The 15,081-nt window shown below is 46.9% G+C and overlaps 1 protein-coding gene across 1 annotated transcript in view; it reads right to left on the bottom strand.

Annotated features, from left to right (window-relative positions):
* Window positions 1-1,159: 1,159 nt before the first annotated feature.
* Window positions 1,160-15,081, bottom strand: part of TMPRSS6 (transmembrane serine protease 6) — a 33,409-nt gene continuing 19,487 nt past the window's right edge. Inside the window, exons 11-17 of the mRNA XM_090043087.1 lie at window positions 14,671-14,769; window positions 9,295-9,408; window positions 8,288-8,404; window positions 7,619-7,787; window positions 6,896-7,167; window positions 3,225-3,361; window positions 1,160-2,233 (exon numbers count right to left, since the gene is read on the bottom strand). Of these exons, the coding sequence (XP_089899213.1) occupies window positions 2,075-2,233; window positions 3,225-3,361; window positions 6,896-7,167; window positions 7,619-7,787; window positions 8,288-8,404; window positions 9,295-9,408; window positions 14,671-14,769 (1,067 nt within the window). The 3' untranslated portion in view covers window positions 1,160-2,074. The remainder of the gene's footprint in view (window positions 2,234-3,224; window positions 3,362-6,895; window positions 7,168-7,618; window positions 7,788-8,287; window positions 8,405-9,294; window positions 9,409-14,670; window positions 14,770-15,081) is intronic.

Genomic DNA, 15,081 nt, shown 5'->3' with positions numbered 1-15,081 from the left:
CCAAGGACCGAGCCATGGGGACTCCACTGCTCACGTCCCTCCAGGTCAAAAATGACCCATCCACCACCACTCTCTGGGTGTGACCATCGAGTCAATTTGTCACCCATCTGATTGTGTAGGCATCAATGCTGCAGTCGCCTAGTTATTTTATGAAAATGGGGTGAGAAAGAGTGTCAAAGGCCTTCTTGAAGTCCAGGTAGACGACATCTACCTCAATGCCTTCATCCAAGGACTTCGTACCTGGTTGTAAAAGGAAATGAGGTTAGGCAGGATCTGCCCGCAGTGAACCCATGTTGGTTGCCCCTGAGCATTACCTCCCATGCTGGGCCTTTGCAGATGTGCTCCTTGATAATTTTCTCAAAGGTCTTCCCAAGGACCGAGGTGAGACTAAGTGGCCTATAGTTACCTAGGTCCTCCCTTCTCCCCTTCTTGTAAATGGGGACCACATTGGCCCTTTTCCAGTCCCCTGGGACCTGGCCAGAGCACCACAAGCACTCATACAGATGTGCCAGGGCCCTGCTATGACCTCTGCCAATTCCCTCAGTACCCTCGGATGAAGCATCCAGACCTGGTGATTTATACACGTCCAGACCCTCCAAGAGTTCCCTAACTAGATCGTCCCTGACCCTAGGCATGGCATCATGTCCTCTGAGCCTGTCCATAATCCTAGTGGGGGTGTTGTCCCAGTCCCTGTTCAGAAATATGGAGGCAAAGAACCTCCTGTCACCTCCTGGTTTAACCAGGAATAGTTACTGAACACTCACTGTCCTCCAGTTTGAGGTGTGGAAAAGGAAGCTGTCCTGGACCCTAGCTAAAGTGGCAGAGAATTTCTTACAGTCAAAGGGAGCCTGGCCATACCACACTTTACTGTCTGTGTGGCATTCTCTAAGTACATGCAACAGGATCGATGGGAGAAGCTCTTCCTGTTGAGGCTCTCACCACAATAATGACCACTGTCTAAGCACCTACCTAGATGACTGGCTGTCCAGAGTGGACCCAAGATGTAGCTGGGAGGGAGGTGACTGTCTTCATTAGATGAGAAGGAGGTGGCTTTCTCCTTGAGGTTTGCACCCTAATCCATTCCTATAAAATTGCTGCACATAGAATTCAGGCCAGGAAGATGCAGTCTTTACCCAGGGAAAGTTAAAGAGAAAGGAAATGTAGAGCAAAAAATAATACACTTTATTTCCAATTCTAGAGAGTGGCCCATAATATTTCTTTATAAATACATAGCAATCACCATCTAAAGTACCCAGTCTGTGACCTTCTCCCCTCATTCATTGCCCAGTTGGGCTCTGAGGATGGAACTGAAGGAAGATCCTCGTGTTAAAGGTATTAAATTAATTCACAGAACTGGGAAGGAGGCTTCTCAGATGGCCAGGAACTCTGCCTGAAGGAGTCCAACTGGAGCAAAAGAGGGTGGCGCTATTACAGGAGAGATGCAGCAACACACAACGGCTTAGCGATGGTCTCCTGACCTGAGGCACTGATACATAACGGATGCACAGCTGAACCCTAACCACATGCTCTAGCTAAGAAAAGCAGCAATTAGCAGGGGGAGGAGGTGTAAGGCAAGGAGGAAGGGGAAAGAGAAGGATGAATGACAGGCAGAGACAGGGAGAAGCAGATTGTTTTCACAGTTACGGGGAGCTCAGCTCTAGCTACATCAGTATGATTTTCTTTCGGCAAGTGTGCCAGCTTTGGGATGGGGAATGAATCATGGAGTTCACCCATGCCTTCCCCCCCAGTAACTTAACCAGAAAACATCTGTCCAGGAACCCTGGAAACCTATGCTCCCTTGCCCCCCTGCAGAATGCACCATAGCCCTGGCCCTTCGTGTGCTTGACCTTAATAAAAAATTGGACATTTCGTGAGAAGAGCAGGGGGCAGCAGACACTTCTTCTGGTACTTCTCCTTAGTTTTCCTCTGCTACATATTAACTTTGAGTTCATACTGAAGGCTGCAGGCCTCCCAACCCTGACAACACTTTGAAACAAGTCTCTCTTTCCCATCACTGGAGACAAAATGACCAGTGTCAGGAGGAGATAATGGATGGGGAAGGCACAGACACTCCTCAGCTCATCGTCTGCCTCATCCAGCCCAGCACCTGCGTCATCCTGGTGTAGACCCCGTAATAATTTGGACGGGCACATCCTAGCCCCCAGCTCACCAGGCCAGCTAGGAACCACCTCTCACTGGGCTCCTTGCAGACAAGGGGACCTCCAGAATCGCCCTGGAGAGGGAAAAAGAAAGAAAGGCCAATCAGGTTCCTACACTGATGATGCTGGAGAACAATGACCTTACAACCTTTTTGACAATGCATTACCCTTTCTTTCTTTCCTGGTCAGGCCCCATTGAGTAGCTACACTCCGCTGCTCCATCCCAGTACCTGAGGTGTCTGCAGCATCTACCACAGAGATTTGTACCTCAGGCAGAGAGGTGCAAGGGAGAACCAGAAACCAAAGGCTTATGAGAACTGATGTTAGCTGCTAGCACATCCTTGAGAGTGTGGGTCCCATTCCTCCAACCAGCTATTAGATGCTTTCTATCTTCCATCTATTCTTCCAGTCAATGCAAAGTCCCCAGGAGGAAAGAGGCTGGAGCAAGTCCACAGGAGTCTTCGAAGCTGACAAATTTGAACTGGATCCTACAATGATTGGGACCAGTCGCAATGACTGGGGAATGTAGAATAATGAGGGAAAAGGCAGTTACATTTGATGTAAGGTAGGGTCTGGGATTGGGAGGAATGATGGGAACCTCCTCCAAAGGGATGAGGTGGGGATTGTTGCTCAAAAGGAATGTAAAGGAGGAGCTAAGAGTGAGGATATAATGGGCTGGAATGAAAGAGGGAACATTGAAGCTGTATTTCTGTCACCAGCAATCCTAAATACAGTACAGACACTGAGGAATAAACTTCCCAAGGGGGTTGGTGTAGCTCTCATAAGGCTACATCACCAAGAGTCTCCTGGGAGCCTGGACATCACCCTAAGGAACTGAGAAGACAAATTTCTGCTCTTGTAACTGGAGGGTGAGGATGGGTACAGTTGGGTGGCTGACAGTTGGGGTGGAGGGGTTATTCTACTCATCAGCTCTTGCCATTGTCATGTCCCTTATTTAAGTCTATAGAGCATGTTCTGCCAGAAGGAACCTCCTCCCATCCTTCACCCACAGGATGCTAGGCAATCCTGTCATATGGTGGGAGTACCCTATGCCTCCTCAGTCACCTGGCAGGCATCCTTCTCGCCCTTGTGGTAGCCAGCACAGAGCATTCTGGGAGAGATCTTGTAGTGATAGGTCTCACTGCAGATGTCCTGCTGGATCAGCTGCACATCTACCTTCTGCAAGATGTTACTGATGTGGCCTGGGTACAAAACACAAGACTGGCATGTGAGTAGCAGATGAGCCTTCCTGTTATCCCCTTAAACCACTCAACATGTCCTGCCTCTCTCTGTCTCCAGTTTGTCCAAATTGCTGCCATGCAACTCATCTTCCTGTCCTCCACTTGCATTCATTGTTCCCCTCTCCCTGAACCCAACACGGGCTTTTCATCTTTTAGAGTCAGTTCAAGCTCCTCCCTCCCCTACAAGGCTCTGTATGGAGGGCTGTATTTAACATCACTGTATACCTGGTAGAGCATGCAAGGGGCAGAGCTGTCTGGACAATAACAATTCCATTTTGCAGCAGCTTCTGAGGTTTTGAAATTTATTTTGGCTCCATGTGGCCTGGGAAGGCGGTGCAGACTCCATTTCAAGACCCTGCTCCACTTGATTCAGAGCAAAGTTTTCCAATCAAGGTTGCGATAAACAAGGAGTAGAATCTCTCTGACAAAAGCTTTGGTAGACAATAGGGTGGATTTGTACCTTATAGACTAACTCACTCAGGGATCTGTAGTGGAGCTTTTGGTAAGCCCAAGCTCCCATCATCAGATGCTGTTTTTTGTAAAATTTCTACATCTCTGCCAGTATTCCTATTAGCTCTATTCAGGAGACATCAGAGCAGGTGAGAGGGTGAAACTTTATGCTGGCAATTCTGTGTCCTGGAGTGACCATTTCACCAGGGACAAGGGTTATGATGGTTCTACAGAGCTGCATTAGCCCCTGAATGAGTGAAATCCATTGATGCAGAAACACATCTGGGCCAATGTGGCCCTTCCCTTTCTCAGTCCTCTTACCTTAGGTTTCCTGAATTCTTCACCACCCTCTCTCATTATGGATCTCCATTTGCTTTTCTTGCCCTCTGCTCCATTTCGTCCCCTGTGCCACCCTTTCTGTTGCAAGCACCTCATCATGAGTTTAGAATAGCTGCAGACTTTGTACCCTGCAAAGGAGCTTCCTTTCCTCTTTACCATTCCCTTCACAAAGCTGCCCTACCTTACAGTGATCAGTTCTCTAACATCATCCTCCCATTACCTTCTGAATTGTTTCCCTGTTTTTCATATCTCTCTTTCTAATTAAACTATGAACTCTTTAACAAGGAATTTGGGCCCCACTTGTGATCTTCTATACATGGAGACAGTACTTTTGAACTAAATGGAGTTGCACCTGCCTACAAGAGGTCTAAATTTGGACCCTTTCCTTCAGAGAAGAATTCCCTGTCAGAGAATTATACCGAGTAACTGGGAAAACCCTTTTCCAGTAGATCACCTACTCTGTTCCCTCTGTTCCCTACTCTGCTCAGCGCTCTTTCCCGCCCAGGGCAGGGGGTCGGACTCGATGACCTACTGAGGTCCCTTCTGACCCCAACATCTATGAATTTATGAATGTTAGGGTTGGTTCTTACTATATATTTGCCAGAGTTTTGTCCAAACTAATTTCACACATGTTAAGTGAAAGGGGCCTCCTTTCTTACAAAGGGATGAATGATTTAAAATATCTCTGTTTTCGGATGCTCAGCTTAAAATGCCCCAAAGAGACCTAAATTTCAGGAAATGCACAGATACTGGCCTCTGAAAATCAGATCTCTTTAAAGCATCTTAATTTGGGTGTCCTAAATCACTAGTTAATTCTGAAATCTTAAATCAAGGTTTCTGTTACTTCTCATGGGAGACTATTCTATTGTTGGGAAGGGCTATGTTTGTAAAACTCTGTGAATACACATGGTTCTTCACATGGGTCTGCAAAAATAATGATGATAAGAAAAGATCCTCCAAGCTCTACTTGCTGATCAAAGACCCTTTATTGAGTCTTCAGTCCAAAACCCTCCTGCTGAGATCATTTCTAGAGCAGGACACCTATGCACTTCAATACTCCTTCTCTTTTGTACATTTATGAGTCTAATCTGCAAGCCCAGATAATTATAATCTCATATCTGTCCTGAATCTTGTGCTATTGTGATGCTGCATCCATTTGCAATTATTTTGTTTGATAAAATGTGATGATGCACTAGGGGGAGCTAAAGGGTACCTGTTGCAATGTTGATTAGGGTAGATTGAGGCTGTGTTGCATAATATTAATTGGAAGAAAAGACATAAGTCTATATGTTCTCTATTCATGTTTCATGGGTCTCAGAGTTGGAATGTTCTTTGACTTTATTGAGGGAACTTGTTCCAGATCCTTGCAGCAACACTATTCCACACTGGAGCAATGTGATGCCACAATGTCATGATTGGGACTGTCTCAGCATTGAAGTGGTATTTATTTATTTAGGAGACTTTCTTTATACTACAATTGTTTAACCTGTCCTTTTATATGGATGTGAATCCTGGATGCTGCCAAAGGCAAATGGAAAAAGGCTGCAAGTGGCTGAAAACAAGGTGCTAAGGAAAGTATTTGGTGCAATATAAGAAAATGGAGTATGGAGATGTAATCAAGAGCTTGTGGGCCTTCACAAAAGACCCAATGTCTTGAGCAACGTACGCGTGTAGAGAATGAAATGGTCAGGACATATCATGAAAACTGATGAAAGAAAGCATGTGAGGCAGTTTGTAGAAGCTGAGGTAGAAGCTATCTGATTTTGAGACAAACCAAGGTAATGATATGAAAATAACATTAAGACCTGATCTGCAAGGGGCATGTGAAGATGTGACAATGTGGAAGGAGACTGCACAGGACAGGAGGAGATGCATGTCTGTAGTTAAGGTGGTTGTAGGCCCTTAAGGCCTGTGGGACCAGAGATAGAGAGCATGAGAGGAGTCCTTCACTGTGAGTTGGGCATCTAGCTGCCCTCTGTGCCTTTAATATTATGCCCATAAATTAGTTCTCAAGCAAAGCTGGGAGCCTGCCATTGTGGCATTATAGCATGTTGCTATACAGGTTGGAGGGAGGATTCCCCCATATATTCCATCTGTCACCTAGCACAGGCCCATTCAAACTTTTAAAGCTAAAGGGTTAAATTAAGAGTGAGGTGATATACAGAAAGCCATGCTGTGATACATTTTTAGGAAGTCTGAAAGTTCTCGACTACAAGACCTTCTGTGCCCTACTTCTTGATTCTGCTACTGAGAAGTAGAGCCAAGCTTAGGAGAGATAAAAAGGACTTATCTACACTATGGGAGCAGTGAGTCTTGGTCAGGACAGGCCCTTCCCACCTGCACCCACAGGTATACCCTAGCTCCAGAAGGATGCTCATGTGGCTGTCCACATGTATCTATTTCAGGCTTTTCTTGAGTCTCCAGTGTCCCTGTTTGTGCAACCGGGCCCTGTACAACACAAAACCCTCCTTTTACCAGAGATCATAGAGAAGGATGCTGTATTCAGTTCATGGACTGGGTTTCGCACAGCCCTAAGCTTGAGTCTCTAGTGTCCCTGTCTGCGCAACCAGGCCCTGTAACAATACAAAACCCTCCTTTTACGAGAGATCATAGAGCAGGATGCTGTATTCAGTTCATGGGCTGGGTTTCGCACAACCCTAACCTTGAGGAATATAGGGCGAGATCGGCAAATGCCCTGCAACGTACCTCCTTCTTTGAGGGCCCCCCATCCAGTGATCCAGCAACGGAGACCAGGTTCAAAGAGGTGGGTGCGGGCAGGCAGGCATATAGGCCGGATGAAGGGTGAACTGATAACTGGGTGGTCTAACTGGAGCAAGGCCACATCGTAATCATGGCTGTCCTCCTCATAGTATGGGTGCAGGAGGAGGCGGCTCACTTTGAAGGACACCTCATTGTAGCTGCTGGTGTTCTGGAAGTACTTGCCCAAGTAGACAGTCCAGATGGATGGGGAAGCCAGTCTAGGAGCACAGGGGAGAAAAACATTTGCTTTGATGAGGAAGACAGACAAGGCATAGAGCTTTGCAAGGGAGAGTGATAGAGAAGAAGAGGAAGGAGAGGGTCAGAAAATCAGAAATGCAAAAATAAAAAAAAGGAACATGGGGAAGGTAGCTGGGGAAGCTGAGTCCCCTGACAGGGACAGGGCTATTAATGATGGCCAGCGTAAGCACTGGGTGGATGGGATCCCCCCCACCAGCTCTCTGCTATGGTCCTGTCCCCATCACAGGCACAGACATCTCCATTTGGACTTCCCAGAGCACTACTGAGCTGAGTTTGTCCATCATACAAAACTCTGTGGTCATTCTGCACCACAACTAGAATAAGGCTAAGGCCCAAACGGCTCATGTCGATGGTACTTTGAAAGCCATCTGATGCCGATCTCCTGCCCAACATTCCTCCTGTATCACTTACCTTTCATCATGGAAGCAGTGGGCAGCTGAGACCACCCAGCAGTCAGCAATAAGTGTTCCACCACAAATATGGCGTCCACGGATCTGCAGGCTAGCCTGCCATGGCCACTCCCCTTCTAGAGTGTTGATGCCACCCACAATCCGGTTTAACGAGGTTTGTAATCCACAGTCTAAGGAGGAGGAATTATGAAAGGCATCTACCACGAGGCGGAGGAGAAGACATCACCATACATCGTATCAGACCCTCTCTTTTGCTTTACTGACTTCCCAGTTCTCTGTTTATGCCCTGCCATCTTTGCCTAACACACAGTGGGGGGACATGTTTTGCACAGTCGACAGCTAAGCTAGTGAGAATTCCCATTTGAGGTTTATCCTGATGATTGTCACAGGGAAGTGTAATCGCTCTGCATTATCTTCCCTGTTCAGATATGTCCAATTAGCTAAGCTGGGATGCAAGGACTGTGAGCTTCCTCTCAGCAGTGCCTGTTTAGGGCTGGCTTATGTTCTATCAGTGGGAGCCTTCTCAAGCTGGTGCCACCAAGACTCCAACAAGTGCCAACCTGAACACTGGTCAAATGAGCTTTCTTCCTATCTGATAATCGGACCTAGCCCTGGCAGTGCTTGGCAGAATGCCCTGACTTTGTGTAAGGCAACATTAGTCCTTCCTCACCACAGTTCTTCTCATCAGACAGGTCCTTGCAATCTGCAACCGAGTCACACTCAGGGTTGGGTTTCTTCACACAGGACCCATCTGCACACTGGTAGGTGAATGACCCGCAGGGAACATCTGCAAGGATGTAAGTGGAAGGAAGAGTCAGGGGGAGAGCTAAGTGAGGAGAGGAGTTTATTCAGTGGAGGATGTGGGAGAAATCTCAGCCTTCTGCCTTGGTGAATCCCTAAACCACGGGTGGGCAAAATGGCAGATCCGGCTGGTGGCTGGACTTTATTTCTCAGCAGCCCCTGCCCTGGTTTCCATGGAGATCCTAGGAGGTGGGGCCATGACAGCGCAGGGTTGGGTTTTCCATGGAAACTGGCCCCAGCAGTACTGGCAGCGTAAGCGGCTGGGCACCGAGGTGCTCTGGGGCTAGGGCTGGGATTTTGCAGTGGTGCCAGTGTGGTCTGGAGTTGGGGCAGAGCTGCAATTCACTGCCCACATGCCCCTGCCTGGAGTGTGCGGGCAGCAGATTGTGGCTGTGATCCCAGCTCTGGATCACACTGTCACCGCTGCAAGATCCCAGCCCAGAACGGCTTCCCACCCAGTTGCGCCCTGCCAGCAATGCTGGGCCCAGTCTCCATGGACACCCTGGTCCCGTGCTGTCACAGCTTCACCACTCCTGGGATCTCATGGAAACTGGCCACAGTGATGCAGGCAGGGGCTGCTGGGAAATGCAGTCTGCTGTAGGCCCAATTTGGCCTGAGGGCCAGAATTTGCTCACCCCTGCCTGACCTAAATTCATAGCATAAAGCTTCCTATCTAGGGCTGCTTTAGAAATACCATCATGTTTTGTATTTGGTTCAGAGAGAAAATATAGCTATCAGTCCTGTGGGTGTTTGCTGGCAGCCACTGTCATTTATTGGGAGCTCAGAGTAGAAGGTTATCAATAGCTCAAGTTAGGTGGTAGGGTATGCATTGCAGAAGAGAACCTTGTTGCAACCCCAGGGACCTTCCTGCCCTACCTTCATGGCACTGCTCCTCATCGCTCCCATTGACACAGTCCAGATGACCATCGCAGACCCTTGTGAACTGTATGCAGGTGCTGTCTTCCTGACACTGGAATTTTGCAGAGCACACTATGAAAGCACAAGGAGGAAACAGGAGGGTTTCAGAAGAGAATGGCAAGTTGCAGCCTCTTTTCTCAATGCAACACCCACCATTAGCGACAAGTAGATTCTAACTGAAAAGTTATGTGACATTTACTTAGCAGGAGAAAGGGACTTGAACTATATAGGGTATTAAGAGACTATTCTTCTTTGCTTCTGGAATCCTGGCAAAAAACTGGGTCTTACCCCTGTCACCCATTTTGTCCATCACAAAGCTCCTTTTTTCTAACTGAGACAGGTCATTTGTGGTTAAGAGAAGATAGGAGAGGACTGAGCACCAGAAATAAAGAGCGTTAGCAGAGCACTGCTGTGGTGTCGTGGGGGGGAGTATGGGCACATGTCTATACATGCATGCCCACACTGCACAGTAAATATGGCAACTTGAGCATAAATTTTATACCTATATCTTGCAAATTTACACCCAATTAGTTACTGTTCAGTAACACACATGTAGACTTCTTACTACACAGTAACACTCTGTGTATGGACTGACTTGGGACTAACTTTAGTCCCAAGTGATTCCACATACAGCATTAATGTGCTTTTATGCCTGCATGTGTAGACGCTGGCCTATTTCTGTCTACCATGCAGTAACTTACTGCACAGTAAATTTAAGCCAGAGTAAATGCATATGTAGACATGCCCAGAGTGTTGTGCCCCAGGCCTCAGTGCTGTGCAAGGACTAGTGTTTAATACAGTTGTCAATGATCAGGGGACAGGGAGGTGGCAAAATACACAAGGGCCACAACATTGTCTGGGTGAGTCGAGACTAGAGAAGACTGGAAGAGCAGAAGCCCCTGACAGGACTGGGGGATAGGCAATGTACAAAGCAGGTAAAGTCAGTTGCCAATGGATGCAAAGCAGTGCATCTAGGAAGGAATGATTTGAACTACTTTTGCATGTAACTGGATTTTAAACTCACTAACAGCATGGAAGAAAGGCCTGGGTGTTATTGGGAATGGCTCAGTGGAAGTCTCTAGTTGTAGCACAGCAAAGCTTAAAACGGTAGATGGGCAGGTACTAACAGACAATCCCACTGCAGTGAATTAAAGGGGAAATGGAACCTACTGCAGAGCAGCTGAGGCACAGTTCCTGTTTGACTGCTTGCTTTTACTCCACAGTAAGTGAAAGCTTAACTGGGGTAAAGTAGCCCTGTTTTATTTAGGGGTAAGCTCCCTGGTTTAGCTGTCACTTTCTGTGGGGTAATACCTGATAATTACAGTGCATCAGCTGCACTATAGTAAGTACTTGCCCCTATTTACTCTTTGTATATTGACTGTTTGTGTTAGAATGTAAGAAGCACAGGAATAAGAGCAATGCAAAAAATACTATTATGATGCCTTTATAAAAAAAAATAATGGGGCACCGTTTGATAGAAACTCAGCTTGCTCAGGGAACTCAAAGGGAGGATCCCCTGGGAAGCCAGACTGGGGGGGAGAGGAATCCGGGAGAATTGGTTGTACTTGAAAGAAGTCTTACTGAGAGCGCAGGAACAAACCATCCTGATATGCAGGAAGACTAGCAAGTATGGCAGAAGATCCGCTTGGCTTAGCAGGGAACTCTTTAGTAAACTAAATAAAAAAAAAGGAAGTGGAAACTTGGACAAACAACTAGTGAAGACTATAAGAGCATTGCTCAGGCACACACGAATGAAATCAGGAAGACCAAAGCACAGTTGGAGTTGCAGCTAGCAAGGGATGTGAATGGTAACAAGAGGGTTTCTACAAATATGGCAGTAGAAAGTGGAGGATCAGGAACAGTGTGGGTCCCTTACTGAATGGGGGAGACAACCTGTGACAGAGGATGCAGAAAAGGCTGATGTACTCAGTGCCTATTTCTCCTCAGTCTTCACAGGCAAGGTCAGCTCCCAGACTACTGAACTAACAGTTTAGGGATTATTTAGAAAAGCTGGATATATACAAGTCCATAGGGTCGGATGGGATGCACCAGAGAGTGATAAGGGAGTGGGCTGATGTGATAGCAGAGTTGCTGACCATTATCTTTGAAAACTCGCAGTGCTCAGGAGAGGTCCCGGATGATTGGACAAGGGCAAACCAAGTGCTTATATTTAAGGAAAGGAAAAAGGAGGATCCAGGGAACTACAGACCAGTCAGCCACACCTCAGTCCCTGGAAAAGTCGTGGAGCAGATCCCCAAGGAATCCATTTCTAAGCGCTTGAAGGAGAAGAAAGTGATTAGGAACAGTCAGCATGGAGTCACCAAGGGCAAGTCATGCCTGACCAACCTGATTGCCTTCTATGAGGAGACAACTGGTTCTGTGGATGCAGGGAAACGGGTCGATGTGGTATACTTGATCTTAGCAAGGGTTTTGCTACTGTCTCCCACCATATTCTCACAGGCAAGCTAAGGAAGTACAGGCTGGATGAGTGGACTGTAAGGTGGATAGAAAACTGGCTGGAGCATTGGGCTCAGAGTGTAGTAATCAATGGCTCAAAGTCTAGTTGGCAGCTGGTATCAAGTGGACTGCCCCAGGGGCCAGTCCTGGGGCCAGTTTTGTTCGATGTCTTTATCAATGGCTGGGAAGATGGCATAGAGTGCATGCTCAGCAAGTTTGCAGATGACAACAAGCTGGGAGAGTAGTAGATACATTGGAAGGTGGAGGTAGGATTCAGAGTGACCTCAACAAATTGGAGGATTGGGCCAAAAGAAATGTCATGAGGTTCAACAAGGACAAGTGCGAAGTCCTGTATTTAGGATGAAACAATCCCATGTACCAGGCTGGGGGCTGACTGGCTGGGCAGCAGCTCTGCGGAAAAGGACCTGGGGGTTACAGTGGACAATAACATGAATATGAGCCAGCAGTCTACCCTTGCTGCAAAGAAGGATAATGACATACTGGGTTGCATTGGTAGGTGTGTTGTCAGTAGGTCAAGGGAAGTGATTCTTCCCCTCTATTCAGCACTCATGAGGCCACATCTGGAGTACTGTGTCCAGTTTTGGGCTCCCACTATAGAAAGGATGTCAACAAATTGGAGAGAGTCCACTGGAGGGAACAAAAATGGTTTGGGGCTGGAGTACATAACTCACATAATTTCTCATAACTTCTGAGGAGAGACTGAGGGAACTGGGCTTATTTAGTCTGGAGAAGAGAAGACTGAGTGGGGATTTAATAGCAGCCTTCAACTACCTGAAGGGAGATTCAAAAGAGGATGGAACTGTACTGCTCTCAGTGATGGCAGATGACACAACAAGGAGCAATGGTCTCAAGTTGCAGCAGGAGAAATTTAGGTTGGATAGTAGGTAGAATTTTTTCACCAGAGGGGTAGTAAAACACTGGAAGAGCTTTCCCAGAGAGGTGGTGGAATCTTTGTCCTTGGAGGACCCAGCTAGAAAAAGCTTTGGCTGGGATGATCTAATCAGGGATGATCCTGCTTTGAGCAGGGGGTTGGACTAGATGTCCTCCTGAAGTCCCTTTCTACCCTAATTTTCTATGATTCTATGAAACACAGGACTCTGGTTTGACCATCCCATGTCAAAAAAGCTGGGGCAATGCCAGAAGACCACAAAGGCCCTACACAATCTTCCTTCAGTTCTTTACTTCAAAACCATCTTTGTAACAATGCTGGCAAAATACTTAACAGTGGCTCAGTGAGCACTGACTATACAGTATGTTACAGCTAACACAACTGCTCATGGTTACCTCTTGCTTGCCACTGCCTGTTTTCTTATCTACCTGTAGACTTTTATCTGATACTTAAGACTTACATCTCTTTCTGGCAGGAACTGTTTTATTATAGTGTGTGTATGCATGCATGTATGTGTACAGTGCCAAACACAATGGGGCTGAGATCTCTAAACATTGTCTCAGTAACATTATTAGTTATGTGATAATTAAATGTAAAGAGGTCAGATGATTAGAGGCATGGAATAACTTGAGGCAATGTGAATAGAGATATAAAAGATGGAGATGGTTTAATTTTGACATGAGACTATTAAGAGGGCACACAACAGGCACACATGATAACGAACTCCCCAGAGAAGGGAAATCAAGCAGTTCCTATTTCCTCTTTTTAAACATACAAGAACAAAGGCTCATTTGTGGAAACTGAAAGTGAATGCATTTAATACTGAAAAATCCTTTTAAAAAAATCCAGTTCATAATTAACCCATGGAACTTACTGCCACAAGATATCCCTGAGGCCAAGAGCTTAACAGGATTCAAGAAAGAATCAGACATTTATGTGGATAATGAGACTCTCTACAGCAACATTAGGCCTTAAAGAACCCTATTAGGGACATATTCTCTCATGCTTAAAGGTATAAACCAAGCCCTAACCAATGGCTTTAGAAAGAAATGTCTGCCACGGACATGCTATTCCATAATATTCCGTGATACGGTGTGCTTCCTCAAAGCATTTGGTGCTGGCACTGTCAGGCCCAGGAGACTGGATTGGATGGGCCTTGGATTGGACCCAGCGTTTGTGTTCCTATGAGTAGAGAGTTCTGAGCCTCATCCGAGACCTTGGAACAGCAGGGAGGAAGTGTTGTGTGCCAGGACTAATACTCACTGACAGTGCTGCCTACAGGCAGGATGGCCCAATAAACTGAGTATGGGATTAGGAGCCAAGAACTCCTGGGTTGTGGAGCAAGTTCTGCCCATGGCTGCCTGGGTGGCCTTGGTTTAATAACCTGAGCTCACTCTCTGTTTGTTTCCTTCATCTGTAATAATTTGAACACTAATAATACCCACCCCATGGGGCAGCCCTGTGACTTAATGAGAAAAGATTTGTCAATGTTCTGCAAATACAAAAAGCTTCACTGTGGCACATACATCATGGGCAGTCAAGGCTCTAGCTGGTGGGCTGATTGGCTTGGGTTGTAGTGCAGGCGATGGGCCGAGCCATGTGGGAGGTCGTGCTTTTGCTCCTTGCTAGGGAGTCAATTGACTGTGGAGTAAAGTCTGGAGTAAATCCCTCCATAGCAGTCATGTTGTGTGTCTGCATTCACAGCAACTGCCTTCTGGCTGTGGGGGGAAGAAGATTCTATGCATGATATCATGGATTTAACTCCTGACTGAGCTGCAGGCTGTCACCACACAAATACCTGTCTTACTTTCACACACTTGACTGGTGTAGCCAGGTCTCCCAAAGGTTTCCATTTTCCCTGAGAGACCTGAGTGCCAGGTTCTGTGCAGAAGGGAGTCAAACTAAGCTGCAGATTCCTGAGGAGAGGAGAGATGGGAGCAGGGAGGTGGGAACAGTGGACCACTCACCGCAGTTCCTCTCATCTAGTCCATTGGGACAGTCCTTGATCCCATCACATGCTGGGACACACAGGCCATTCACAGAGCAGAGGAACTCCCTGGGACAGGCTGAGAAATCACAAGGGAAAGTTAAGTCCCCAGTGCCAGGAACCTTCCTAAAGCAACATACTGTGATTTGAGAGTGGAGTGTGAATCTATGAGCTTTCTAACCACATCTGCACTGCCAGCATAGGCACACAGCAAGCCCTGGGTACAGTCCCTAAATAAGCAAACAGACCTGAGCTGTGCAAGAGGGGCATGGTTGTTTTGTATTCCATGTGTGTCAGGAGCCAGGAACCAGGAAATAGCACTCTCACCAGCACTGCACCTGTCCCACCGTGCACCTGGCTGGCTGGGAAATATAGAATAGATTCCCTGGGG

The sequence above is a fragment of the Crocodylus siamensis genome, chromosome 4, assembly GCF_052110815.1.
Source record: "Crocodylus siamensis isolate JL-2025a chromosome 4, ASM5211081v1, whole genome shotgun sequence".
Lineage (NCBI taxonomy): Eukaryota > Metazoa > Chordata > Crocodylia > Crocodylidae > Crocodylus > Crocodylus siamensis.
This window is presented reverse-complemented; position numbering and strand designations above follow the sequence as displayed.